Source organism: Melanerpes formicivorus, unplaced genomic scaffold, assembly GCF_026170545.1.
Source record: "Melanerpes formicivorus ecotype bairdi unplaced genomic scaffold, bMelFor1.0.p_v2 SCAF_60, whole genome shotgun sequence".
Classification (NCBI taxonomy): Eukaryota; Metazoa; Chordata; class Aves; order Piciformes; family Picidae; genus Melanerpes; species Melanerpes formicivorus.
In genome coordinates this window covers 4,136,119-4,163,708 of record NW_027142412.1, presented here as the reverse complement: position 1 = coordinate 4,163,708, position 27,590 = coordinate 4,136,119, and the positions used below count along the sequence as shown (strand labels likewise).

The 27,590-nt window shown below is 57.8% G+C and overlaps 3 protein-coding genes across 3 annotated transcripts in view; 2 read left to right on the top strand and 1 right to left on the bottom strand.

Moving 5' to 3' along the window:
• Positions 1 to 326: 326 nt before the first annotated feature.
• ESS2 (ess-2 splicing factor homolog) lies at positions 327 to 7,549 on the top strand. Its single transcript, XM_068161924.1, has 10 exons — positions 327 to 550; positions 770 to 938; positions 1,142 to 1,237; positions 2,299 to 2,465; positions 3,701 to 3,818; positions 4,136 to 4,269; positions 4,389 to 4,491; positions 5,272 to 5,381; positions 6,243 to 6,358; positions 6,883 to 7,549. The coding sequence occupies exons 1-10, from the start codon at positions 401 to 403 to the stop codon at positions 7,166 to 7,168; spliced, it is 1,449 nt and encodes a 482-aa protein (XP_068018025.1). The 5' UTR covers positions 327 to 400; the 3' UTR covers positions 7,169 to 7,549.
• Positions 7,550 to 8,057: 508 nt separating this feature from the next.
• TSSK2 (testis specific serine kinase 2) lies at positions 8,058 to 9,026 on the bottom strand. Its single transcript, XM_068161727.1, has one exon. The coding sequence runs from the start codon at positions 9,024 to 9,026 to the stop codon at positions 8,058 to 8,060; it is 969 nt and encodes a 322-aa protein (XP_068017828.1).
• Positions 9,027 to 11,079: 2,053 nt separating this feature from the next.
• DGCR2 (DiGeorge syndrome critical region gene 2) overlaps positions 11,080 to 27,590 on the top strand; it is a 43,368-nt gene continuing 26,857 nt past the window's right edge. Inside the window, 1 exon segment of the mRNA XM_068161923.1 lies at positions 11,080 to 11,439. Within this exon segment, the coding sequence (XP_068018024.1) occupies positions 11,361 to 11,439 (79 nt within the window). The 5' untranslated portion in view covers positions 11,080 to 11,360.

Genomic DNA, 27,590 nt, shown 5'->3' with positions numbered 1-27,590 from the left:
CAAAGTGCAGAACCTGGCTCCTGCTCTTGTTAAACCTCATTGTGCTGCGCTCAGCCCAGGGATTGAACCTGTCCCGATCTCTCCGCAGAGCCTTCCTACCCTGGAGCAGATCGACACTGGATTTACTGTGGGGCACGGTGGCAAAGGCTTCACTGAACCCCAGGGCCGACGTCGCGCCGTGCCGGCGCGGAGCTGTGCAGCCCCTGGGGGCGGGACGCTCCCGGCAGCAGGGGGCGCACTGTCCGCCGCGCGCGTCTCACCTGGGCGGGCCCTACCGGCTCCCGTGGCGCAGCGATGTGACGCCACGGCGCGTCGCGGCTGTGTGACGTCAGGGCGCGTCGCTCTGCGACGGCGGCTGCGGAGGGTCAGGGATTCGGAGGCCACCGGGGGCCCCGCTGCTATGGAGGCGGCGACGATGGTTCCGGCGGCCTCCTCCAGCGCCCTGGTGCCGGCCGCTGCGGCGGGCACCGCCCTAGCGACGGTGAAGGAGGCGACTCCGCCGGCCGCTAAGCGCCCTAAGAAGATCCTGGATGAGGAGGCCTACATCGAGGTAGGCCGGCGGGCCTGCGCCTGACCTGGCTTCGGGACCGCGCCGCGCAGCGAGAGCCTCAGCTCCCAGCTCCTGAGCCGAGCGGCTCGAGTCTGCCCCCAGTCTGGGTCTGCGGCTCCGTTGCTTGGACTCCCGCGACGCTGTGCAGCTGGCCCCGAGCGCGGCCCGTGCTCAGCGGTGTCCCAGCACGGCCTTGCAGTTGTCTTTCTCTCTCTCTAGAGTTTAGAGACGATCATTCAGCGAGATTTCTTTCCTGATGTGGAGAAGCTGCGAGCACAGAAGGAATATCTGGAGGCTGAAGAAAATGGTGACTTGGAGAAAATGAGACAAATTGCTATCAAGTTTGGCTCCTCCTTGGGCAGGTCATCAAGGGACACACCTGCACCCTGTAAGAACTGGGGCATAAGGAGGCCAAGGGGGGCATGCTGGGGGAGAAAGATACAAGGGGTAGGTGCCAAGGGCCTTGCTCTGGCCTCCTAACTTCTAGATTAAATTGTTTGGCACATGAGCTTTACTGTAGAGGAAGATGTCACAGCAAGTGTCCTCTTCTGTGCTTCCAGTAACCACATGAACTTGTTTTTAATGTCACAGATGTTACTCCAGCCACATTTGAAACCCCAGAAGTACATCCAGGTGGCCTTCTGCCGGGGAGTAAATCCAAAGCTGGAATCAAAGCTGCAGAGGACGGTAGGGAAATGCTGTTTGTCTAGCTGAGAGTGCTTCTGTGAGCTCTAAGGGGGTTGGGAGTTGGGAGTCCAAGCAGTTTCCTTTGGCAGGTGAAAATGATCACTCTGCAGTTGAACCTGCTGTAACCTTTTGCATTCTGTGTGTGAGTCCTCACTCTTGGCTCTCTTGGTGACTCTCTGAGGTTTTAAGTGATTTGATCTTTTCAAAGCAGGACATTTTCTCCTGTGCCACCTGAAATGAATTCCTTAAGTAAGTGTAGTGGGTTGGGGCAGACCCCCTCCCCACCAGGCGCAGAAATGACGACTCAAAGGGATTGCAAAGGAGATGGAAAGTTTAAATAGAGAACAGTGAGTGTGTGCAGAGACCTAGAAACACAGTGACAAGAGAGACCCAAAAACAGACCCAGAGAGATCCCATCCCCACCTGGGGGTGCACCCAAACCCCCAGGGCTCCTCCTTCCCCCCCCACTGCTAGGCTAGTCTCAGCTGGCCAGATCTGAGACTGCCCATCCCCCCGTGGCCTTGGGCCTAGCCAGGTCCATGGCCGGGAGATCTCTCCCCCAGTTACCAGGTGGCGAGGAGGAAGGAAAGAGGAAGTGCCAGACCCTGCCGTGAGACTTATAGTGGTGCAAGGGATCATGGTAGGAAATAACCTAATTTCCTGTGTCCACCCACTGGGCTGGACTTCTGGACACAGGAAACACTCCTGTAGCAGAGGGCACCCAGCCCAAACTACGACAGTAAGCAAAGGTTGTAAGGTCAAGAGTTGCATTCATGGAGTGTATTCAGATGTCTGCTAGCAGCTGGCCACTTGTGCATTCTCCCTGGAACACAAGTAGCTGTGAATGCCATAAGGGATTTGATGTGGAAGTTGGTTATATGTCTTTCAAGCCTCCCAACTTTGTAATTGTACCACTGTATGTATTTTTATAACCAAGCTTTATGCTGAGCTTTAGGGGGTCCATGGAAGACTTGGCCAGAGGGATTGGGAGTTACAGATGATGCTGCCAGAGAGAGAGAGAGGTATTAACCTTTCTTAGGCTCCTGTGCTTCTCTTGCTAGGGGAAGCTGTAAAAGAAGATAAGGATGCACTTCCCAGCTTGGACAGCTTCTTAGCCAAACACACCAGCGAAGATAATGCTTCCTTTGAGCAGATCATGGAAGTGGCCAAGGAGAAGGAGAAGGTCAAGCATGCCTGGCTGTACAGTGCAGAGGAGGAGTACACCCAGGTAGGGAGATGGCTCAGCTCTGTCTCTGCTCTTGCACAGTGACAGGACAGGGAAACAACCATTTCACTGCACTGCTGTGGTTACCTCTGGTGTTCTCTCACTCCTGGTTTGGAATCCTGCTGTGAGGAGCATCTGTTGGTGCTGAGCATAGGGAGCCCCCTTCAGATACTGGAAAGCCACAAGAAGGTCTCCTTGGAGCCTTCTCCTCTAAAGACTGAACAGCCCCAACTCTCTGTCCCCATAGCAGCTCCAGCTTATCTTCATGGCCCTGCTCTGGGCACTGCCAGCCAGCACTGCTCACACCTTGTGTTTCCTTGCCCAGCCTGCTGGTGCAGCAGGCAGCTTTGCTGTGCCTCCCAGAGCCTAGCAGTGCTGCTGCTATGTCCCTGTGCATGGATGGCACAGAGAAAGGACAGCAGCAGCTGATGTCTGCAGTGTGTAGCTGCTGGCAGTGATTACCCACTTTAATTAGTGTGGGAGTTTTTAGTGGCCACCTTATCAGTGGCTGGTTGCATTCTGTCAGTTTCTTCTGGCATCGTTGATGCTGGGAGCAGCACACAGGTAGTTGTGTCAGTGGCAAATGCTTCCATAGCTGTGCTGCCTGTGGGAAGGTTTGCAGACTTCCCAGGCACAGAGGCTGCTTGCTTCAGTGCAAGGCTGGGCTGGTGCAAATGTTCCCCCAAGGTTAGAAAACCTTATAGAGTGCCTTTGTGTTAGACACAAGTGCTACATGTTGCTCTTTCCTTGCACAGCTGGCACTGGGCTGGGAGGGAGCCTCCAAGGGCATCCTGTCCAAGCAGGACAGCTCCAGCCAGAGCAGGCTGCACAGGGACACAGTCAGGCTGAGCTTGGATGTCTCCAGGCATGGAGCCTCAAGCCCAGCCCTGGGCATCCTTGTTTAGCAATGAAGGCTTCATTGGAATTTTGATTAGGAAATAGAGAAAAAGCAGTAAAAATCTGAACCCTCTTGAGAGTTGTCACAGCATGGAGTAGAGAGTCATCAACATAATCTTCCTGAGTAGTTCTTTTCCTTCCCACTTGATCTTAGACCAGCACTGCATGTGGAGGTGGTGTCTGCAAGCTCACCTGGGATCAGGGTGGTTTCTCAGGTGTGCTCCTGCCATGCCAGGTGCAGAGTGCTGGGGCAGGTGGCTGAGCTGCTCTCTGAGCTGTGTGCAGGAAGCTGTTGCCCACAGGATTTGGTTCTTTCTGACTTGGTTGTTTCTGCCTTTCAGCGGCGGAATGAGACCCTGGCACTGCCCTCAGCAGAGCAGCAGGCTCTGGAGAGTGTGAAGGCTGGGCTGGAGACCTGGCAGTACACAGCTCGGAACACCCTCATGTACTACCCAACAGGTGAGCTGTGCAGGGGCCTCAGACAGGGCCCCTGCCTGCCCTGCCCTGCCCTGCCTGCCCTCTGAGTGTACAGTTGATTATTTCTGCACATCAGTGTTGAGTGTTTTCCCTGCTGGACCCCCTGGAGCCAACCTGACCTTCAGGTGCAGGTTTCAGGTGTTCAAAGCATGCATCTGGTGCAGATGTTGTCTGGAGTTGCTGGGGCTGCACCCTGCTGCTGTGCTGGGTGGGGGAACGTGCAAGCGTCCTGCTGGCTGGGGGCTGTGGGGCACAGTGCCTGCTCTGCCTGAGCCCTTGCTTAGGAGGTGCTGTTGCAGGTGTGGCTGAGGAGGATGAAGTGTTCAAGAAGCCCAGGGAGGTCGTGCACCGCAACACTCGCTTCGTCAGGGACCCCTTCAGCCAGGCTCTGAGCAAGTCACAGCTCCAGCAGGCTGCAGCCCTCAATGCTCAGGTACTCAGCTACTGTGCTCCTTCTGACTGAAACCTTGCTGGGCTCTCACCTCTGGGGCTGTTCACCAGCCAGGAGAGCTGTGTGTGTCCCACCTGAGTGGTACTGTCTCTTTGTTTCAGTACAAACAGGGCAAAGTTGGACCAGATGGGAAAGAGCTGATACCCCAAGAGTCCCCAAAAGTGAATGGATATGGATTTGTGGCTACCCCCTCTCCTGCCCCTGGTAAGAAGGTTTTCCTGTCTCTGTGATGTTTGTTCAGTACTGGGGGAGCGTTGCTGGCTCAGGTGAGGAGACAAGGCTCCTGTGAGGGGCATCAGCTGGGGGCTTTCTGGTGTGGCACATCTGCCAGCTCGATGCAGAGCTTCACTCCTGCTGCAGTGCCCTGGCAGGAGCAGCCAGGTGGCCCTGTTTGCCTCTTATCCTCCGAGTGAGCATCTGAGGCTTTGTGTTTGGAAAGCCTGTGGGTGGCAGTGGGAGTTCACCTCCTTTCCCCGTGGTAAATGCCTCTGCCAAAGCCTGGACAGTAACATTCTCTAGGCAGTGAGTTTGTCAGGCTCTTGGAATCTTTCTGCAGGTGCAGCTGCTAGCCAAGGTGCAGCAGTGTTTGGCAGGGGCTGGCCTCAAGATGAACTGAGGGCAGAAGTAGCTGTGGCACGTTCTGAAGTCCTGTGCCTATTGCCCTGCTTTCAAGCAGTTCCACACATAGCAGAGGGGATGACTGAGACCACAGGAGTAATTGGAAGTGTTACTGAGAGAAAACTCCCCAAATAGCAAAATAAACAGAGGGAAAGGACAGTGCTTGGGTGTGGTAGCCCAGGGGGTGGCTTTGAGGCTGCACACTTGGGGTGGGAACCTCTCGCTCCAGCTCAGCGCTGGCTGGGGCTTCCTCTGCAGCAGAGAGGCTCCTCCCTGTGGGAAGGGGTCTGCTGCATCCACAGTGTGCTCTCTGGGTTGGTTTGAGTACAAGCAGTCCCAAGCTGAGCTGAGTGGATGTGTTCCCAGGTGTGAGTGAGTCTCCCTTCATGACGTGGGGTGAAATCGAGAGCACCCCTCTGCGGCTGGAGGGCTCGGAGACGCCCTACGTGGACAGGACACCAGGACCTGCCTTCAAGGTATCCTTGTCTGCTCTCAGCACCTTGCTCTTTTGAGGGGAGGGGCTGAGAAGGGACAGGCAAGCGAGCAGATAAGGCATGGGCATGGCTGTGGGAGTGTGGCACATGGCTGGGCTCTGCTCCCAGGCCTTGAGACTAATGATCTGGGTTCTGCTGGGAGGGTGGAGGTGCACACAGCTCCAGGTGACAGCTTACCTGGGGCAGATAGCTGAGGTGAAGCAGACACTGATGGCAGGGAGCAGGACTCAGTGTTTGGCAGAGAGGCTTGCCAAGGAAGCTGGAGATGGCTCATTTCTCTGATTGTACTCTATGCTTGAGTAGAAGCTGTAGGATTTGCTTCTGGCTGTCAGAGCCTGAGGCACTGCCACTTGAGAGCAGGAGGGGTGCCTGGCCCTGCATGCCACCTGCCTCCTGCTGGGGCTATTGAATGTGAGCTGTCTGAGACTCTTACTTTAAGAGAGGTGTAATTTGCTGTGTGTGCCTCTGCTTTGGCAGACTCCAAAGGCCTTGCTTGGCTCTTCTGCTGCTTAGCAGTGTCAGTTTGCCTGGGAGCTTGCTGGATACAGGCCAGGCCAGGCAGGACATGGGTGACACTGTTTGTCTAGGGGAGACAGCAGGAGGAAATGCCAGAGGTTGCTTCCTTGACTGAACTGGTCTTCCCCTTGCTGCTGCCTGCTAAGGCAGGCTGGAGCTCTCTCTGTGTCTTCTCTGGCTCTGTGTAGCAGCAGAGAGCTGTGTGCTGAGCCCACTCTCCCTGGGTCAGATCCCTGTGGGCTGGAATCCAGCTGTGAAGGTGCTTTGGCTCACTGGTGCACGCTCACAGGAGTGCCTTGGCAAGTGACCTGTGTGCTGCATTTACAGATCCTGGAGCCTGGGCGCCGTGAGAGGCTGGGGCTCAAGATGGCCAATGAGGTGGCAGCTAAAAACAGAGCAAAGAAGCAGGAGGCTCTTCGGAAGGTGACAGAAAACTTGGCCAGGTGAGAGGTGACAGCGGGGCTGGGGGTGGCCGTGCTCTGGTGAGAGGTACATCAGCACAGGCAGACAGGGAGGACTGAAAGAGCACTGGAAGCAGGAAGAGGAGCAGTCAGACTACACAGACATGAGCAAACTGAGCTGCTGAGGGAAGGTGGCTGCTGGCTGTCCCCGCTGCTTTCCCTGTCAGCATCACTCCCCTGCTCTGCAGCCACCCAGCACAGCAGCTGGGCTGTGCCTTGCTCGTGGCAGAGCAGACAGCGTAGGGCTTGCTTGGCTGGCTCATGGCAAGGGTGGGGCAGGCTCAGAGGAAGGAACAGGTCTGGGAGGGATGCAGGAGGTTCCTCTGTTCCCTGTCCCTCTGGAGAGAGAAGGCTGCGTCCTGCTGCAGGCAGGATGAGCTCTGCAGCACCAAGGCCTGCTCAGGGGGGTGGGCACAGCTTGTCTCTGGAAGGAGGCACTGATGCCCTTTCTGATAAGAAGCAGATTTTTACTGTAAAATCTTTTAAACCTCTTTATTCCATTGCAGCCTGACTCCCAAAGGACTCAGCCCAGCCATGTCCCCAGCTTTGCAGAGACTGGTGAACAGGACTGCAAGTAAATACACTGACAAGGCCCTGCGAGCCAGCTACACTCCGTCCCCTGCCCACTCAGCCACTCCTGGCTACAAGACCCCAGCAAATGGGCCCCACACTCCCACGGGCACCCCACACCCCAGGACAGTCTCACAGACACCAGCAGCTCAGGACACCACATCAATCACAGACAATTTACTGCAGCTTCCCAAGAGAAGGAAGGCTTCAGATTCTTTCTGAGCCAGCAGCGAGGGCTGAGCTGCCTGCAGGCTGGCTGCTGGGAGCCCTCTGCCAGGGGTGGTGTCTGGAGCCAGCTGCTGGGGCAGCCGGTGGTTACAGGATGTGGGACCAGTGCTACTGTGGACTATGGAGCTACAATAGCCAGGGGGTGCTCCTTGGGGAGCAGAGTGCCTGCTGCTATGGTCTGACTTCCCTTTGGGCTGTGTGGGTGGGGTGCACAGGACTGCTGTAGCTTCCTGCCGTGGCAGAGGGGCCGCTGGCCTGTGGGGGAACAGGGATGGTTCTGTGGGGGTCAGCTGCTGTGTGCAGGCTGGCCATGCACTTCAGTAGATCTCTGTACAGGTACAGCTATTTATAAAGTGTGGTTAATCCTTTCTAAAATACTGAGCTGAGCTCTTTTCCTTCTTGCCAAACTTGTTTGCTTTTGTGAGTTGCAGCAGAGGGGGCACAGCCCTGACGTGACCAGGAGCTGCGGAGGGCTTCTCTGTAACTGGAGGGGAGGTGAAACCGATGCTCTTGAGCCTGTCAGGAGAGTTGCTGCGTTAGGGAAACTGTGCAGAGGTTTTCAGACAGAAGTTCACACCTCCTGCCCTCTGCCTTACTGCATCCAAACCGTGGCTGGTGCAGGTGTGAGCTGGTGTAGGCAGGAGCCTGAGCAGCGTGAGCCTGAGAGCTGTTACCTGCCAGCGGCACTGGAAGAAACTTCCCAGCGTGTCCAGACAGTGACTGTCTGCAAACCACACCAGAGACAGCTCTTGGAGAGGAACAGTGCTCAGCAGAGGTGAGTACCAACAGCAAGGGCTGCTGCTGAAAGGGTGCAGAGATGCTGGAGCTGAGAGCCAACAGTGTGCAACTTAGACCAACTTTATGATGTTCACATCAGCCACCCTTAGGAGCCTTCCACTGCCTTCTCCTCTCCTCCTTCTCCTGAATGCAATTTGCTTTGCTGCTGGTGCTCAGACTTCCCTTCCCCTGGGTTTTGGGAACACTCCCCCTCCTCTGCAGCTGGGAGAGGGGAAGGGGTGGCAGGTTTTGGAGTCTGCAGCCAGGAGTGTTTCAAAACCTCATCTATGCACAGCCTCTGAGACACGTTGGGCTGCAGCAGGCGGGACACGAGGTCCTCGAACTCCGCGGTCCGGCCCCGCGATTCGGGGAAGGGGATCCGGTGCTGCTTCTGCAGAAAGATCATCTTCCTGACGTTGGAGTCGTCGAAGGGCATCAAAGCATAGACCATGGTGTACAGGATGACACCCAGGCTCCAGATGTCGGAGGCCCTGGGGTCGTAAGGGATGCCCTCCAGCACCTCGGGAGCCGCGTAGGCGGCGGACCCGCAGAAGGTTTGGCTGAGGATGAGTTTTCCGTCGTCGCCCCGAGACAAGGGTTTAGAGAAGCCAAAGTCTGCCAGCTTGACGCTGAGGTCCTTGCTGAGAAGGATGTTCTCACATTTCAGGTCCCTGTGGGCGAGCTCCAGGTCGTGGCAATACTTGATGGCAGAAGCCAGCTGCTGGAACATGACGCAGGCGATGTCCTCCTTCATGGCCCCCGTGGCCCGGATGTAGTTGAGGAGGTCTCCCCTCTCCCCCAGCTCCATCACGATGAACACCTTCCCCGACGAGGCCTCGAAGATCTCGTAGGTCTTGACGATGGAGGGGTGGCTGAGGCGCCGCAGGGCCTCGATCTCCCTGGGCAGGAACCGCTGCAGGAAGTCGCAGGGGATGCGCTTCTTGTCGATGACCTTGACGGCCACGGAGCGCCGCAGCCGCTGGCAGTAGGCAGCCTTGACCTTGCCGTAAGAGCCCTCCCCGATGGTGCCACTCAGGACGTAGCCTCTCCTGCGGAGCACTGCAGCATCACCCATGGCGCTGGGGGGGGCTGCGGGGCTCGCCTGGGGCCCGCATCCTGCGTGGGGCGGGTGGTGTGCCCGGGCACCAGGGTGGCTGCCAGGGGCGTGCTGGCCGGGTGGGCACCCCGGCGCCGGCTGCTGTGTGATGTCACAGGCGCAGCCTCTGCCTGGGGCCAGCCTTTCGTGGAGCTGCTGGGTGACATCACCCGGGGCAAGGCCTAGCACGGAGCCACTGAGGGACACTGCCTGCCTGCTTCATTCAGTGGTCTCTGGATGCAGCACTGCTCACAGGTGGAAGGACCTTACGGCTGTTCCTTTTCTTGCCTAAAATGGTTTGAAAGGAGAGCAGAGCAGATTGAGATTGGATGTCGGGAACGAGTTCTGCCTTGCTTCTGATGTTCAGTGGCCTTGATTCTTGTTGGGCAGCTCTCCTTGGCAGGGCTGGGATGCTGCTTTCCTTTCCCTCACCAGGGCTCTGCTCAAGAGCTCTTTTGGCTCTTCCCTCATGGGCTCCTTAGGGAAGGAGGTGGCTTCTCTTGTTCCTGCAGCCCCTCCACTTTGCAGCTGATAACTGGCTGCTCTGGTGGGCTTTGCAGCTGGCCCTTTCTTAAGCCCTTAACTCAGTGAAGGGTATTTATTTGTACATTGTCCCAGGGCCTGGGTGCCACAAGCATGGATGAGGAATGCCCTGGGTCACTCTGGGGTCATGTGTGTGGCCGGGCTGCAGGAAGCCAGCCTGAGAGCAGCTTCTCCCCACAGCATCCCTTGGGAGGAGCAAAGCTGGGGAGTGTGATGCCTCTGCCCCGTGCTGCAGGATCTTGTCATGCTTCAGGTCCCCACGGATGCTCTGAGCATGCCAGCACTTGGCAGCCCCTGGGAGCTGACAAAAGGGTGTTTGGCCTAAATCTTTCAGGCAGCCCCTGATGCCTGTGACACGCTCCAGCAGGGCCCCAAGCAGGTGTCCCCAGCCAGGCAGCCCTGATGTGGCCCCACAGGGCTCACACCTCCAGGCCCTGGAGCCACAGCTCGCTCTCGCTGCTCTCCCAGCTCCAGCTCTGGGCCAGCACCAGTTCTCACTGCCAGGTTAAACTGCTCTGGTGCAGCCCCAACACAGCTGCTTCCCTTCCAGTCACAGAGGAAACTTCAGCTCACCTTGGGCAATGGCTGTTGAAAGCCTTTTGATCCCAAACACCACCTGGGCTGAGCCACAGCAGCAGAGGGGTGGCTCTGGGGCAGGTCTCCCCTCCACAGGCACCACCCTGGGCAGCTGGACGTGCAGCAACACCCAGGGTCAGATTCCTGACGGCAGCTGTCACCTGCAGGGCTGCTCGCCCTCACCTCAGCCGCGCAATTCGATCTCGTCCTGCAGTTCCTCTCTGTCTGGGCACAGTGTTCGCGGGAGGTATGGACACAGCATCAGGCTCCTCTGCTGCCCTGGCACTTGTCGGTGTCACCTCCGAGGAGACGGCAACGTGGACTGCCTCTCCCCATGGTGGGCAGGCAGAGGAGGGAGGCAAAGGACGGGCAAGCTCGGAGCCCCTTGTGCCTGCGGAGCCCCAGCGCCGGCTGCCGGTGCTGCGGGGCCGGGCAGGGGGAGCGGGCGGCGGCCCCCCGTGGCAGGCAGACTGGGGTGGGGGCCGAGGGCAGCGGGGAAGGCCGTCCCGGGGCACAGACACGGCTGGCTGAGGAGGGGACAGGGAAAAGCCGTGCGGTGGTGATGGAGAGGGGCAGGAAAGGCTGGAGACAGCGAAGGGCTGGGGGCCGGAGGGCACCGGTGGAGTCCATTCCGTGCGACCAAAAGGGCGGGCAAGGCCGTACCGGCAGGACAGAGGCAGCGCGGTCGCCGTGCTGGTGAGGGCCGAGTTGGGCAGGGGGAGGCTGGCGCGGCCGCCGGGCACGGCGCGGCCAGGGCTGCTCTGGCGCGGCCAGGGCTCAGCCCCCGCCGCCCGCACCCCCGGCCGCGCGCGTGCCGCTCCGTGCGCGGGCCCTGCCCCGGCGAGCGGCGATTGGCGGAGCGGCGCGCGGCGGGGAGGGGGCGTGGCGGCGCGGGGCCAAGGCGGCGGGGAGCCGCGGCCGCCATCTTGTGCGTCGCCGGAGCCAGGCGGGCGGCCCGCAGCGTGGCGCCGCCCGATCCCGCGCCGCTCCCGCCGCAGCCGCCGCCGCAGCCAGGGCCGCTGGCTCCCGCCCGGGGGCGACGGCGGACGCCGGAGGGGAAAAGCTCTGTGCGGACGGGATTCCCCCGCTGCGGGCCCGGTGGCGGCCCCTCCTCCCGTCGCTCCCCGCGTCCCTCCCCGCGTCCCTCCCCGCGGGTTTGTGGCGCTGCGCCGGGGGAGGATGAACGGAGGATAAATGGTGCCCAAGGCGGACAGCGGCACCTTCCTCCTCCTCTTTCTCCTGGTGCTGAGCATCACCGAGCCGCTGCGGCCAGGTAGGGGCGGCGGGGCCGGTCCGCGGGGTGGGGGGAGCCTGCGGGCGGGTCCCGGGCCCGGAGCGGTGCGGTGCGGGGGGCGCCGGGGCTCCCCCGGGGCGGGAGAGCGAGCGGCGGGGCCGGCCGGGGAGCGGCGTCCCCCGGAGGTCAGCGTCCCCCGGAGGTCAGCGCCGGGGCCCCTGTGCCCCCGCCGGGAACAGGGCGCCTGGAGGAGACAGGCTGGGAGGCTGCTGCGGCCCAGAGCCGGTGCCGGGCTCGGGGCTTGGTGGGGCTGAGCCGCCGGCGGCTCTGTGCGCCCGCGGGAAGGGACGGGACCCCGCCGCGCCGGGCCGGGCGCCCTGGGGGGGACTCGGCGGTGGGTGGGAAAGCATCGCTCTGAACCTGGAGAGCTTGGGCGGAGAGCGCCTTGGCCCTGCGGGTGGTTAGCAGGGGATGTGTGGCAGCATGACTAAGTTTTCAGGTGCTTCTTACTTGCCTGCTTTTATGTGAGGAGCCTCGGGTGCCAACAGAAGAGGGCGAAAACAAAAGCCCTCCTTCGCAAAGTGCCGTTTGGTCCGGCCAGAAGGGAAGCCCCTGTTGCATCCCGGCTTCGTGCGGCATCTTCCTGGTTCTGTCCTCGCTTCGTTGGGAGGATAACTTAGCGACAGCGTTTGTGTGGTAGCTGCTGTGCACGGAGCTCTGAAACGTTCCGAGGCTTGGGGATGAAGTGGTTGGTTTTGCTGGTTGAAAACGATGTCTTTTCTAGGTGCCCTGCTGGGTCGGGGCTCCTTCTGGGTGTTGAAGTCCCTGGGGAGCGAGGCACAGCCTGGGGGCTGTGCTGGGGCTGCTCTTGCCGAGGAGCATCAACAGCCCAGGCGTGAGGCTGCCTGGAGCGGCTTTGCAGCCCCGGAGCCCACTGCGCTGGCACTGCCCCCGGGAGGTGCCTGCTCCGTTCTGAGCAGGGGGCTGAGGAGGAGGAGGGTGTCACTTTGGAATCCTCTCGTTCCTTCTCTTCAGAGTAACTTTCATGACCTAGGCTCATAACACCTAACAGTATCAGCAAGTTCCCAGTGAGCCCAGGCACAACTGGGTCAGTGTCGGCAGCCCTGCTGAAACACCCCAGCGGGATGTTGCAAGCACTCTGTGTGTGCCTTGCTTTGCTTTAGCTTGTTCCTTTGGCAGTGCAGTCTGTGTGCAGGGCTGAAGGGAGGCTCCTGGGTGGCTGAACAAACCCCACGGAGTTGCTCCCCGTGTGCTGGTGCAGCTATCTGCTTGGACGTGGGAGAAGACACTGTGTGAAGCTGACTGCGAGCGGCTGCCTCTGTAGCTGGCACCAAGTGTCACAGGCAGCTGAGCCGCTGGCTAAAGAGGGTCAGCAGAGATTCAGAGCTGTCTGTGCCCCTTTACAGGTGGGTAGGTTTGAGCCTGAGCTCTGTTGTAGCCTCTTAGGGATTAGCAAATGGCTTTTCCTGTGCTGCCAGAACGTTCATCTCCAGTGTGATAGCAAACCTCTGGTAGCAGCTGACGCTGGATGGATGAATCAGGACAAGTTTTTCACTGGGACATGCTTCAAGCAAATTATTTTTGTCCACTGCTGCTCTGGCCTGAGTACTGTAGGGACCTGTGGTGCTGTAGCCACACTGGCATGAGTCTCACTCTTGTGAGAAAGCCCTGGCTCTCATCAGGTCAGGTCCTGCACTGCTGGCTTTGAAGCCTGTAGAGTTAGGATTGCTGTGTGGCAGCCCCACATGCACTGCTCCCACTTGGCTCAAACCACTGTCTGCCAGAGACTAGTGTGAAGTGACCCTGCTGGCTGCAGGATGGCAGCTGGCACGCCTTGCTCTGGGAGCCCTTTCTGAATCCCTGCCTGAGTCAGTTTGGAGGGGGGGAATGGAACTAATAAAGCATTCTGAAGCTGAAATCTGCATTTGAAGCTTGAGGAGCACAGATTGAGGCTGGAGATGAGGAGGAAATTGTTCAGAGTGAGGCTGGGGAGACTCTGGCACAGGCTGCCCAGGGAGGTGTTCAGGGCCAGGCTGGATGAGGCCCTGAGCAGCCTGGGCTGGGGGAGGTGTCCCTGCCCATGGCAGGGGTGGCACTGGGTGAGCTTTAAGGTCCCTTCCAACCCAACCCATTCTGTGAATCTCCGAATCCTGTTTACTGGGAGGCTTGGGGTGAGGGTGCTGCCTGAGCTGTCCATGGTGGTGCCTCCTCTTCCTCCTCAGGAGGGAGCCCATCTCTCGAGGGTGGCCTCACATCCCTTTGCTTTCTAGTGTGCTTCATTCAATCCTGTGCCTCTGCTGTCCCAAAGAGATCTGCTCTTTGGTGGCTTGAACAGTCTGGGGCCAAACGTGGTTCCTGCAAGCAGGGGGGAGGTACAGAGCCAAATCTGAGGTCATGATCGATGCTGAAGAAGTCTCCTTTGTCTGCCTGGGAAGGTGATGGATTCCCTCAGGAGAAGAGGAGGTTTTGCTCCTGGTGGTGTTGGCTTTCCTGATGCTTGTTCAAGGCTGTGTGTTGCAGCAGCTGCCTGGGGGTCATCAAGGCTGCCTGGGGCCAGCAAGGCTGCCTGGGGCCGGCGTGGCTGCAGGCTGTGCTCGGAGCCCTCGGAGCAGCGCTGGGAGCTTTGCTGTGCCTCAGAGGGATGTGTGGTCCCTTCACAATCCAGCCCCAGCGAATCAGGCTCCTCCTTGTCCTTCCCTCTTCATTTGACACTAGCTTTGTGTCCATGTGAAGCCTCCCTGGAGCCTCCCGCGCTGTGGTGCCTTCGCAGGCAGCGTGAGAGGCAGAGCTGTGGCAGGGCCCTGTCCTCTCTGCCTTCAGGGCAGGGTCAGTGCTGACAAATGACTTTTGATTTACTTCGCCTTTTCTCCCTGGATTCCATGAGTTTGGTTTGTGCTGCGGCTAACAGCAGCAGGTGCCCCCAGCACACCCTGGCATCAGGCCTGTGGAGGACCCAGTGCCTGGAGGTGCTGTGGGCAGGTCCTTTTTGGAGCCTGTGGACCTGGTGGTAGTTCTGTGCCTGTGAGCTTCTCTGCTTTGGTCTCTCTGTCCCCTTTTGCCGTTCTGCTTTGGCCATAGGCTGCTTGTCCTGCCTAGGTGCCTGCTTCTCTTGTGCAGCAGGGCATTTCTCCTTGAGTTGTCTCTCAAGGACTAACTTAATATTTCCTTTGAGCACTTCCTGAATTGATTCTCTCTGGTGCTCTGACGCGGGGCTGGGGGCATTTACCGCAGGAGGCTTGGCTTCACAGCATCTTTTCCAGGGTGATTTGAAACATCCTCTTCAGGCTCTCTGACAAGCTGCCTGAGAGCTGTTGGCTGTTGTCTTTATGTGCAGGAGTATTTCAGTGGAGTGTTGAGCCACAGGGAGCAGTGCTGGCTCTGGCCTGCCTTTGCACTGACTTTCTGAGCACCTGTGTGTTTCTGGTGGCTGTGGAAAGAGCACCAGAGGTGTGAATGACTATAAATGCAGTTTAGCAGCATAGTTTGAGCATCACAGAACGGGTTGGGCTGGAAGGGAGCTCCAGAGCTCAGCCAGCCCAGCCCCTTGCACTCAGCAGGAACATCCTCCACTGGAGCAGGCTGCCCAGAGCCCTGTCCAGCCTCACCTGGAGTAGCTCCAGGGCTGGAGCCTCAGCCACCTCCCAGGGCAGCCTGCTGCAGTGTTCCAGCAGCCTCCTGGGGCAGAACTTGTTCCTCACATCCAATCTCAATCTGCTCTGCTCTCCCTTCAAACCATTGCCCCTGGTGCTGTCCCTGCAGGCCTTTGGGAACAGTCCCTCTGCAGCCTTCCTGTAGCCTCTTCAGGTACTGCCAGGCTGCTATCAGATGTCCCTGGAACCTTCTCTGGGCTGAACACCCCCAGCTCTCTCAGCCTGTCCTCATAGCACAGGTCTTCTGGCCCCCTGATTGTGTCCATGGCCCTCCTTTGGACCCTCTTCACCAGGCCAATGTCCTGCAATAAGTTCCAGTTCCTGTTAGCATCCTGTCCCAAGGCAAAGCTTTTGGTCTCCTGGTGACATTGGGAGCTTGCACAGTGTGGAGTGACCAGGGTGAGGTGTTTAGCACTGGGAGCATCACTGGTAGAGGCAGTGGCCTGTTTTCCTGTTTCTCTAGCAGGATGCTGCTGCTTGTGGATGGAAAGCACTCCAGGGTGGCCAGGCCTGCTGCTGGCCTCCCTGGGAGTGCTGTGGTGCTGAGCCCTGTGCAGGTCAGCAGGCTCTCCTGGCAGAGCCTCTGCTGGGCAGCCACAGCACAGCTGAGCTCTTGTGCTTGCAGCTTTCTTCTCCACTTCAAAGCTAGGCAGAGGAAGTAATTTCATTACCCAGGTTCTGTTCTGGATCGTTTTGCACAACTTCCTTCACCTGCAGAGCTTCCAAAGCCTCTGTTCCAGGTGCAGTGCTCCACAGCCTCAGCCTGGGGTTCGAGCTCCTGTGCTTCAGTGCTTGCTTGGGCACGGCTGCTGCTGCTGGCCACCTGCTGAAGGGTACAACTGGCCAGTGTCTCACTTGCCAGCTCTTTATTGCCACCTGGGGAGAAGTTGGAGGTCTCAAGAAGAGCTCTTTGGAGTAGAAGTCTAAACCAGCCTGCAGTCAATCTCCCCTTGAACACCTCCAGGGTCGATGACTCCACCACCTCCCTGGGCAGCCCATTCCAATGCCGAATGACTCGCTCGGTGAAGAACTTCCTCCTCACCTCGAGTCTAAACCTCCTCTGGCACAGCTTGAGACTGTGTCCTCTTGTTCTGGTGCTGGTTGCCTGGGAGAAGAGGCCAACCCCTTCCTGGCTGCAACCACCCTTCAGGTAGTTGTAGAGGGCAATGAGGTCACCCCTGAGCCTCCTCTTCTCCAGGCTAAGCAACCCCAGCTCCCTCAGCCTCTCCTCACAGGGCTGTGCTCAAGGCCTCTCCCCAGCCTTGTTGCCCTTCTCTGGACATGTTCAAGTGTTTCGATGTCCTTCTTAATCTGAGGGGCCCAGAACTGGACACAGGACTCAAGGTGCGGCCTAACCAGAGCAGAGTCCAGGGGCACAATGACCTCCCTGCTCCTGCTGGCCACACCATTCCTAATGCAGGCCAGGATGCCATTGGCCCTCCTGGCCACCTGGGCACACTGTTGGCTCATATTCAGGTGGCTGTCGATCAGCACACCCAGGTCCCTCTCTGCCATCACAGGATGGATTCTTCAGGGGCTGGAAGGGAGCTCCAGAGAGCATCCAGAGCAGGGCACCCAGGGCAGGGCACGCAGGAACACATCCAGGCAGGTCCTGAATGCCCCCAGAGAGGGAGACTCCACCACCCCCTGGGCAGCCTGCTCCAGGCCTCTGTCACCCTCACAGGGAAATCTTCCTCCTGCTTCCATGGAGCTTCTGTGCCTCAGCTTCCACCTCTGCCCCTGGTGCTGGTGCTGGGCAGCCCCCAGCAGAGCCTGGCTCCAGCCTCTGGGCACTCCCCCTGCACAGCTTTAGCACCAGCAAGGAGGTCACCCTCGGGCCTCTCCTCTCCAAGCTACAGAGCCCTCAGCTCCCTCAGCCTCTCCTCATGAGGAAGATCTTCCAATCCTTTAATCCTTTTTGTGGCTCTCTGCTGGGCTCTCTCAGGCAGTTCCCTGAGGTCCTTCTTGAGCTGAGAGGCCCAGACCTGGACACAGTATTCCAGATGTGGCCTCAGCAGGGCAGAGTGGAGGGGGAGGAGAAGCTCTCTGGACCTACTGACCATAGCCCCTCTCATGCCCCCCGGGAAGGCACTGGCCTCCAAGGTGCTCCCCGATGTGCTGTGACTGAGCCTCTCTGGGTTTGCCCTGCTGAATTGCTTCAGCTCAGGGTGAACCTTTAAGCTGCATTCCCCAGCCTGGGAAGTCCTCTGGCACCTCGTGGTTTCCTGAGGAGCTTTGCCTCTGTTGCAGGGTCAGCCCGCCTCAGCCGGGGCTTGGTGAGCAGCATCCTCCTGGTGTCTGCTGGCTGAGCTCCTGTGGAGTTCTGAGCACTTCTGATGCCCACCATGTAGGTTGTCTGGAAACACAGCTTGAAGTTTAATGGAAACTGGTAGTTGCCTCATTGACTGGAGCCAAACAAAACAGCATTCAACTTCCTAGTTAATTGCAATTCAAACTGCTTGTTCTCACCCTCTGCTCAGCTTCTGGCTCGTGTATTGTTTGGTGCTTGACAGCTGTCAGCCAGCTCAGGGGCTAGAAATGCAGAGTGAGCTCTTGGGGGCTGCTCCTGGCTCCTTCCCTGCTGTCTTCTTTAACTTGCTGGGTTTACTTTCTCATACTTTCATTGGTGTAATTTCCCCCCTTCCCCTGTGTCTGCCTTCCCTGCTGTGCTCCTCTTACCTTTCCCATTGTGAAGCCAGTTACCTGAGGTGTCCAAGGGAGTTCTCTGGGAAAGAAGCTAGCAGGAAAGTGGGATTGAGAGCTGCTGCTGGTGAAACAGCACTGGGTGTGCTGGGCTGGCTGTAGATGCACCTTCCTGAGGGACCTTTGGCTGCCACTTGGAAATGCTGAAGCCTGCATGGGTGTGTGTTTTGCCACTCTGGCCTGCATGGCAGAGTAGGTAGTGCCACAGTGGCTGAGGTTTGAAGTGCCCTTATATCGGTGCCCAGGGATGTCAGCTCTAGCCTGGACTGTGGCTTGCCCAGCCCAGCCCTGCCCTCTGATCTCTGTGGGGGGATAAATGGAGTGAGGGAAGGGGTAGGTGCCAGGTCTCACCTCTGTGTGAGCAAGGAGAGCTTTACCCAAAGCCACGTTGCCCTTCAGTATCTGTGTTTTGTCTGCTGACAGGAAAAGCAGATCTTGCAGGGCCAAGTGAGATCCAAGTACACAATCAGAAGCATTGTTCCCCCTCAGTCCTGGTAGTAAGCAGAGAAAGGGTCCAAGGCTGCTGTTTGATGCTCACCTGTGTCCTTCTGAGCAGTCATGGGGCTGGATGTTTCTATTGGTGTGGCAGCTAGAGGAGGGCAGAGATCAGGCCTCATGGTGCAATACCTGAGGCCAGTGCAGAATGGAAGGTAGTTGGAGAGCACCAGCAGCACCTGAGCTGTTGGAAGGTGTGGGGAGTGAGAAGATTACTGCTGATGGAACTGTTCAGCCTAGAGGTTTGCCTGACACTTCTGTTCAGGTGTTTGTTTTACCACGGCAGAAAGCAGCACAGCATCTCCCAGCGTGTGGACTGAGCCAGCAGCGGCTAAGGCTGCCTAATCCTGCTGTGCTCAGCTGCAGCTGAGTGGGGAATGCTGTGCACAGCATCAGCCCCTGCACCCCAGCCCCTGCCCCAGGGAAGAATGGGACTTCTGCATTTGAGGGCAGGATATTTCTGTGTTGAACTTCTGCTTTTGAGTGCTTTGCCTGCTTGCTCGTCAGCTCTTCTGCAAGAGGGGGAGGGGCAAAAGAAGGAAACAGGAGCAAAAGCTCTTTTTAGTGTTGTCTGCATTTGAATAGTGCTCAGGTACAGGTTCCCTGCCCCCCCAGGTTGTTCCAGCTCAGGTTGCTCCAGGCCTCATCCAGCCTGGCCTGGAACACCCTGAGGCAGGGGACAGCCACAGCCACCCTGGGCAGCCTGTGCCAGAGTCTCCCCGCATGGCCTTCAATGTTGTGCTTGCATTAGAGATGTGCTTGGATTTTTCACCTCCTGAAGGTTTAAGGAGGTGCTTAAGCACCCTGTCCTGGGGATGGGATGGGGAGCAGTCAGGTGCTGGTTGTTGTCCTGTGGAAGGCTACCTAGGGCTGCTGGGGGCTTGCTGCGAGCGCTGCTGAGACCTGGCAGCTGCTACCTGCCACGCAGTAGTGGCTGCCAGTCAGCCTCCATCACTCTGGGATTGCCCTGGCAGCTCTTGAGCTGCTGTTATCCTGTCTCATCTGAACACTCCTCTTGTTCAGACCTGATCTAAAGAAATTATCAGTGCAGTTCATTGAAAACTGGAGAGTGAGGTTTGTTTCTGTCCTGTGGAAAATCCTCTGATCCCCACAGACCACTCCTTGGGGTGCTTCAGCTTTAGCTTGGGTTTGGGTTTTCAGCTGTGGTTTGGGGTTTTAGCTGTAGTTTTCTTTGCCCCAAGGAAATGCAGCTCCCTTCTCTGGTGATCCTTCTGAAGTGAAAACTGCTTTGCATAGGAGCAAATATTGCTCTGGACTTGGTAGGATGTGGACTTTTCCTCCTGAGAATACAGCTGGTTGGAAGAGGTGGTTCTGAACTGCTCTGGAGGCTGGATCCGTGGGGGACAAGTGCAGATGCTCCCTGGGAGGGAAGAGGTGCAGGCAATGCTGAAACCATGTGAAGGCAGAGCTGAGAACCAGAGGTACTTGTGGTGTATTTCAGATGAGACACTGGAACAGGCTGCCCAGGGAGGTTGTGGGTGCCCCTTCCCCACAGGGCCAGGCTGGATGAGGCCCTGAGCAGCTGAGTGTAGTTGAGAGGTGCTTTGGAGTAGATGATCTCCAACCTGAGCCATTCCATGGTGCTGAGCACCCACAAGCCTGTTTCATAAGTACTGGGGTTTGGTGAACCCTGCACTCCTGGCACTTGTCTCCTCTGTCCCTCTGCTTCTGCTGCTCCTTGTCACACTCCACTGGTTTCTTAAGGCTGTGTCTTCCCTTTTGTCAGGCCACAAGGTGCTGTCAAAGGTGAGGAAGCCCCTGGGTGTCTTGCAGAGGGTGGTTACCCCAGCTGGCAGCTATGGAGCCCAGGGCAGTGGTGACAGTGTGCAGTGTGCTGGCAGCTCGCTGCTCAACCAACCTCCTGTGGCTTTCTTGCTGCCTGAAGATCCAGGCAGGCATTGCTGGCTCTTGGCTTGCACTGCATGCTGTGGTTTCCTCATCTTGCCTTTCTCAGACCTCCTTGGGCCTGGGTAGTGAGCTCAGCTGGGAGGTGTGAGCAGTGCTTTCCTTATCAGCTTGCTGAAAGGCTTTCCTCAGGCAAAGGCCAAAGGTGTGGTGATGCACAGCCTGGGTCACCTGTCAGTGCTGTCCTAGAGAAGTCCCACCTAGGGCTCTGCAACACTTCTGAAGCCACAAAGGAGGTTTTTAGAGGAGTGTGAGCCATGTGAATGGGTTCTGGAGTCCCCGTGGGTCTGGCTGATTTGTGCTCTGGGTGCCAGCACTCTGCTTTGCTTTTTCTCACTACCTATTTACTTGCTGCCAGAAGGGAACAGCCTGGAGGGAGGAGAGGTGAAGGCAGCGCTGGTGCTAGGCTGGCATCATCCTCACTGCTATGAGAATCAACTGGGCTTGGGCCTGGGGTGTTGCACTGCTCAATTCCCACTGTTCTTACAGCTTAGTCCAGTAGCAGGGTTTGGTTTCTGTGCAGCTTTGGCTGTGCTGAGGAGCTGGGAGATCTCTTTCCTTTCTTCCCTGTTTCCATTTTAGGATCACCTGTCCACCCTCACAAAGCACAGAGTCTGTGTTTCCCAGAGGCTTAGCCATTCCCAGCCAGGGCTCCCATTCAGGCTGGTGCTTTGGCTGAGTGCTGGGTCTCTTGCACTGCCCCAGCTGGTGTTTTACTGGGGGGGCGGGGGGGGGTTGGGAGGTTGTTTGTTTGGGTTTAATTTGTTTTGGTTTCTTTTAATCCTTCCTGGCACTGAGTGTGCCCTGCAGACAGAGCAGACTGAGCTGCAGTGAATGACTCCTGTGAGCAAGGAGAGTCCAGGTCAGTTCCCAGCCCAGGCAGGGTGCAGGTAGAGCTGGTGAGAGGGGGTGAGGGGAGGGGGCTGCTCCTCTCCCTGTGTGTGCTGCAGAGGCCTGTGCTGGGGTGATCCAGCTTGCTGTGACAGAGCACTGGGCAGTGCAGAATGGTCCTTGGGGTTGGTCATCAAGGAGTCAGCTTCCAGCTGGGGTGCTGTCACAGCTGTAATGACCTGATGGGCTGGCAGTGCCTCTGACCTGTCCTTGTTCGTTTTCAGAGCCCACAGGTTCTGCTGAAGGGGATCACAGTATCACAGTATCACTTAGGTTGGAAAGGACCTCGAGGATCATCGAGTCCAACCTATCAACACAGACCCCATGCCTAGACCATGGCACCAAGTGCCACGTCCAATCTCCCCTTGAACACCTCCAGGGTCGATGACTCCACCACCTCCCTGGGCAGCCCGTTCCAATGCCGAATGACTCGCTCGGTGAAGAACTTCCTCCTCACCTCGAGTCTGAACCTCCCCTGGCGCAGCTTGAGACTGTGTCCCCTTGTTCTGGTGCTGGTTGCCTGGGAGAAGAGGCCAACCCCTTCCTGGCTACAACCACCCTTCAGGTAGTTGTAGAGGGCAATGAGGTCACCCCTGAGCCTCCTCTTCTCCAGGCTAAACACCCCCAGCTCCCTCAGCCTCTCCTCACAGGGCTGTGCTCAAGGCCTCTCCCCAGCCTTGTTGCCCTTCTCTGGACACGCTCAAGTGTTTCGATGTCCTTCTTAAACTGAGGGGCCCAGAACTGGACACAGGACTCAAGGTGTGGCCTAACCAATGCAGAGTACAGGGGCACAATGACCTCCCTGCTCCTGCTGGCCACACTATTCCTAATGCAGGCCAGGATGCCATTGGCCCTCCTGGCCACCTGGGCACACTGCTGGCTCATATTCAGGTGGCTGTCGATCAGCACCTCCAGGTCCCTCTCTGTTTGGCAGCTCTCAGCCACTCCGACCCCAGCCTGTAGCTCTGCCTGGGATTGCCGTGGCCAAAGTGCAGCCCCTGGCACTTGGACTTGTTGAATGCCATCCCATTGGACTCTGCCCATCTGTCCAGTCGGTCGAGGTCCCTCTGCAGAGCCTTTCTATCTAACTGACTAACATCTGCCCCCAACTTGGTGCCATCTGCAAACTTGCTGATGAAATTATAACTCCAGGAATGACCTCTGAGAGTATGTGTGGGTTGTCCCTGGCTGTGTGCACAGCAGGAGGCTCTTTTTCCTGCCCTGGGCCCTTGTGCTTTCCTAGCCCTGTGTTCCTCAGGGGCATGAACCACAGCTGCATGCCCTGAGGCCTGAGCGGGAGCAGCCCTGGGGAGCACAGCTGAGCACTGTGGAACTGACCATGAGAACAGAGTGCTCTGCTCCATAGCCTTTGATTCTTCTGCAGGCTTTAGATCTTACTGATTCTGTGGGTTTGTGATTTGGGGAGCAGCAAATGGAGCCAGTTTTGCTGAGCAGCTTCCTCTGTGGCGTGGGTAAGTTGTGTGATGGGGTCCTGGGAGCTGCAGAAGGAGTTTTCCTCTCGGGAAGCAAGGTGGTGGTGTCCTGGTCTGGTCTGTCTGTGTTGCGAGGTGCTGTGCTCTCCCTCTGCTACACTGAGTGCAGCAGGGCCTGGGCTAAGGACCAGTCAAAAACCTGGTGGGAGTGAGGTTCTCCAGGTGACCTCAAGAGACCTGCTGGGAGATGAATGGGTGGTGAAAATCTCTCTGGTGCTGGGGGGAAGCACTGTCCAGGGGTGGCTTCCCTTGCCTGAGGGCAGAGGCTTTGTGTGGGACTGGTGATACCTCAGCGACAAACCCAAGGAAACCTCTTCAAAGACTGTCAGAGCATCCTCAAGTTCCAAGTCAGCTTCTCTGGGCACTGGAGGCTGCTCAGGGACTGACTGCTGAGCAGCACTGCCCTGCTTTGTACGAGTTGGGTGTGAGATGTCTTTACCTGCTCCAGGGAAGAAGCTCTTCCCCAGGAGGGTGGTGAGAGCCTGGCACAGGCTGCCCAGGGAGGTGGTGGCAGCCTCATCTCTGGAGGTGTTTGCAGCCAGGCTGGAGGTGGCTGTGAGCAACCTGCTGTGCTGTGTCCTTGCCCATGGGGTCCCTTCCAACCCTGACAGTTCTGTGGACTGGAGAGAAGTCCAGGAGATGAAAACTGCCTCTCAAGTGCAGAGGGTTGGCTTCAGGACAGTTTTTTCCCCCACATATCTTCTGAGTATTGATTCAAGCAAACCTTTGTGCTACTGTGTTGGGAATGTTGCTTCGATAAACAGCAGCTCTGGAGCACAAATGTGAGCTCTGGAGCCCTCTGGGGGTGTGTGGTGCTCCTGGTGCTGCCTTGTTCCTGAGGCTTGTGTGCAGGCCTGTGTGGAGCAAACCCTCTGGGAGCTGGGGCCTCGGGGGTCAGGCTGCTTGCTGGAGGTGCTAGGATCTGTTTCTGCTCCTAGGAGTTAGCATAGGTCAGGCTGTGAAAAAAATGAAGGGGAAAAAACTCAGATTTAGGAAACAAATGTGTTAAACCAGAACCTGCCAGAGCGAGGAGCAGCTGCAGGCCCGAGGTGCAGTGTGAGCAGGGCCTGCTGGACAAGGAGTGAGTGGCCTGGGCACAGCAGCTGGAGCTCTGCTTTGTTAGTGCTCAGTCAGCTTTTGATGGCTGCAGCTGCCCCTTGCAGCCTGAGCAGAGAAAGGAAGGCTCCCGGGAGCCTTGGAGCAGCCTGCCGTGCCCCACGGCCGAGGGAGCCAGGGAGGGACTGCTCACAAGGGCTGGTAGTGACAGAGGGAACTGAGTGCAGGGCAGGCTGAGGCTGCCCAGGGAGGCTGTGCCCCCTGCAGGTGCTCAGGGCCAGGCTGGATGAGGCCTTGAGCAGCCTGGGCTGGGGGAGCGGGCTGGAACTGGGTGATCCTGCAGGCCCCTTCCAGCCTGAAGCGTTCTGGGAGTCACACAGGTTGGTTCCTCTGGCCTGGGACCAGCAGAGGCTCACAGGAAGCAGGAAGCAGTTTTGTCTTTCCCTTCAGCCTGTAAACATAACCCATGCCAGGAGCTCTGCCAGGGCCAGCCTTGAGGAGTGTGATGGGAGGGTGAGTGAGGTGCACCTGAGGCAGGCACAAACCTGCCCTGGCTCCTGCAGCTGAGGTACAAGCCCCAGCCCTGCTCTTCAGCTGATCTCCAGCACATGCAGCTGCACTGCAGCCACAGCAAGTCCTGGGCTTGTATGCCTAGCCAGTTCTCCAGCTCCATCCCAGTGAAGCTCAGCAGATGAGAGCAGTGCTCTCAGCACATGAAAAGGGAGGTTTCTGTGGATTCAGATCCCTGCTTGAGTGAAAGGTCTGGGTTTAGGAGAACAACATTTGGCAGCTAAGGACTCCTTGGTTTAGGGCACTCTGTGTCTCTCAATAATCCTGCCTGCTCATTCCAGTGTTTGATTCATGTTCAGTCTCCAACTGTCTTGTAAGTTTTCTCTCACATTTCAAATTACAGGTCCAGGACTAGCTTTGGCAAGACTCCTGTCAGGTGAGTGACTCGTGGGCAGGTTGTCATCCAATCATCCTACAGTGGGTTGGGTTGGAAGGGACCTCCAAAGCTCATCCAGTCCAGCAGGGACAGCTTCTACTACATCAGGTTGCCCAGAGCCCTGTTGAGCCTCACCTTGAACAGCTCCAGGGCTGGGGCCTCAGCCACCTCCCTGGGCAACCTGTGCCAGTGTTCTGCCACCCTCCAATCTCAGTCTGCTCTGCTCTCATCTCAAGCCATTGCCCCTGGTGCTGTCCCTGCAGGCCTTTGGCAACAGTCTCTCTGCAGCCTTCCTATAACCCCTTCAGGTTCTGGCAGGCTGCTCTTAGGTCTGCCTGGAGCCTTCTCTTCTCCAGGCTGAACAGCCCCAGCTCCCTCAGCCTGTCCTTGTAGCAGAGCATTTCCAGCCCCTGATCATTTTTGTGGCCCTCCTTTGTGCCTGCTCCCTCAGAACCACAGAGCTGTCAGGGTTGGAAGGGAGCTCAAGGCTCAGCCAGTCCCAAGCCCCTGCCATGGGCAGGGACACCTCACACCACAGCAGGTTGCTCACAGCCACCTCCAGCCTGGCTGCAAACACCTCCAGAGATGAGGCTGCCACCACCTCCCTGGGCAGCCTGTGCCAGGCTCTCCTTCTGTGTTGGGGGCTGCAAAGCTATTTGCAGCTGGTACTGGGTTTTGTGGCCTTCACTCAGTAGTTTCACCTTGGGTTATACATCAAGCTTGTAGAGCTGCTGCATGGCCTGACCCCCATTTCAGTCTTCCTTCTCTTTGTTTTCCTCAGCTTCAGGAGTTCCTTGGGGCCAATGTGTAGCTCTTCACAAAGTGTTGCTGGAGAGGAGAGGTGAGGGCTTGGCAGAGAACAGGTTGCTGTTCATCCTTGCTGCTGAAAGACAAACCTCAGCTGAGGCAGGGCTGTGCCAGCAGATTGCTTGGGCTTCAGGGTAGACACAGAGCCTTGTTGTGGAGCACAGGCAGGACAGCTGACTTCTGCTCACAGGCTCATCTCAGCTGCAGCCTTGGCAAGCTGTGTGGCTTCCCTGGGCCTCCCTGTCACCACTGGCAGAAGGCAGCAGGGGTGGGCAGGGCTGCTGGGGGTTGGCACAGTGCAGGCGCTGTGAGATGAGCTGAGGAGGCTGCAGGCTGACACCTTGCTGCTGGAGGGGTCTTCATGTTCTCACTCTGCTGCAGCTGCAGGATGCTTTGTAAGTTTGTTGCCTGTAGTGCAAAGCCTGCAGCTGCTGTTTCCATAGGCTTCATGGCTCTCCTGCCCAGCAAACCCCAGAGGAGTTGAACTGCTCTGGAAGGAGATTTCAGCCTGTGTTCTGTGCTGTGTCACAGCAGAGATTCCTGAACTCTGCATCTGATTCCTTAAAGAAGCAGCAGCCCTCCTGTGTGGGTCATGGCAGTGCTGATGTGCCTTGTCCAGGAGGCTGCATTTCCATCCCTTCACTTCCAGGCACCTGCTGATGCTCTGAGCTCATGTTGTGGCAGTGCCTCTGCCCCAGCAGCTGCTTGCTTGGAGCTGAACTCCTGCCACTGCAGATTGCTGACTGCACTGCAAACACAAAATGCTCCTGCTCTAGCAGCTGCTGGAGAAAGGGTGTGTGCTGCCAGGAGCTGAGAGTTTTACTTCCTTTCTTCCTCTTCTCCCCTTGCTGTGAGTTGCCATCAATAGCTAGGAGCAGTGTGGCTTGAGAGCAGCCCTGAGGAAAAGATCTTGGGGGTGCTGGGGGAGAAGCTCAGCAGGAGCCAGCAGAGAGCACTTGCAGCCCAGAGAGCTGCACCTTGCTCTCCCTGCGCTGAACCACAGCAGGCATCTCAGGGAAGCCAGACAGCTCAGGTGAAGCTCTTCCAGAAGCTGCACAATCAGTTGGGTAGCTCAGTGAGCTGGGATGTGAGCTCTGGGTCAGAATGGCTCAGGAGGTGTTCATAGAATGGTTTGGGTTGGAAGAGACCTCAAAGATCATCTAATTCTAACCTCCCACCAGCCCAGGCTGCTCAGGGCCTCATCCAGCCTGGCCTTGAACACCTCCAGGGAGGAGGCAGCCACAGCCTCCCTGGGCAGCCTGTGCCAGAGTCTCCTTACCCTCACTGCAAAGAATTTCTTCCTTATCTCCAGTCTAAATGTGTCCCTCTCAAGGTTCAATCCATTCCCTCTCATCCTGTCACTGAAGCCCTTGGGGGAAGTCCTGGTGTTGGCAGAGCAGGGACATGGTCATCTTGTAGTGTTGTAGCTGGTGTCACTCTGCCCTCTCTGCAGCAGAGCTGCACAGCAGTTCCTGCTCCTTGCCCTGCAATAATAGGTGCAAGAGATCCAGCATGGTTCCCATTGGGAACAGCTCTTCAGCTGCTCTGAGTGGAGCTTTAATAGGAGAGGTTTTTACTCTCCTTTTTAGCCTCCTTCTCTGGAGGCTTTCCAGCCCTGTCTGACCTGCACTAGGTGCTGTGGTTATGTGCCCCTGCTCTGGCAGGGGGGTTGGACTGGATGACCTCTGGAGGTCCCTTCCAACCCCTGAGATCCTGTGATGCATGCATGCACATTCTTCAGAGAGGAGTGCCTGTGCTGCAGGAAGTGATGGCATGCAGCATGGAGCTGGCATGTCTGCAATGCCTCTGATGCTGGGCTGGAGTCCTTGCATCTGCACTGCTCCTGTGTCATGCATGGGGCACCAATGGCATGTGTGAAGCCAGAGGGACAGGAGTGTTCCCTGCAGCCTTCCCTTGCTCACCTGGCTCCTAGGGCTGCCTGCCAAGCCAGGCTCTGTGCCTGTGATGGTCTCCCACAGATCCATGCATCGATGGCAAGGGGCAGTGCTTTGAAAGGAGAGCAGAGCAGATTGAGATTGGATGTGAGGAACAAGTTCTGCCCCAGGAGGCTGCTGGAGCACTGCAGCAGGCTGCCCAGGGAGGTGGCTGAGGCTCCAGCCCTGGAGCTACTCCAGGTGAGGCTGGAGAGGGCTCTGGGCAGCCTGCTCCAGTGGAGGATGTCCCTGCTGAGTGCAGGGCCTT

What these genes read in the sequence shown, in the direction of transcription:
- ESS2 (XM_068161924.1), top strand. Translation starts at nt 401, where the DNA reads ATGGAGGCGGCGACGATGGTTCCGGCGGCCTCCTCCAGCGCCCTGGTG. An exon ending in ATGAGGAGGCCTACATCGAG is followed by an intron (nt 551 to 769) that starts GTAGGCCGGCGG and finishes CTCTCTCTCTAG; the next exon opens with AGTTTAGAGACGATCATTCA. An exon ending in CAGAGGAGGAGTACACCCAG is followed by an intron (nt 2,466 to 3,700) that starts GTAGGGAGATGG and finishes TCTGCCTTTCAG; the next exon opens with CGGCGGAATGAGACCCTGGC.
- TSSK2 (XM_068161727.1), bottom strand. Translation starts at nt 9,026, where the DNA reads ATGGGTGATGCTGCAGTGCTCCGCAGGAGAGGCTACGTCCTGAGTGGC.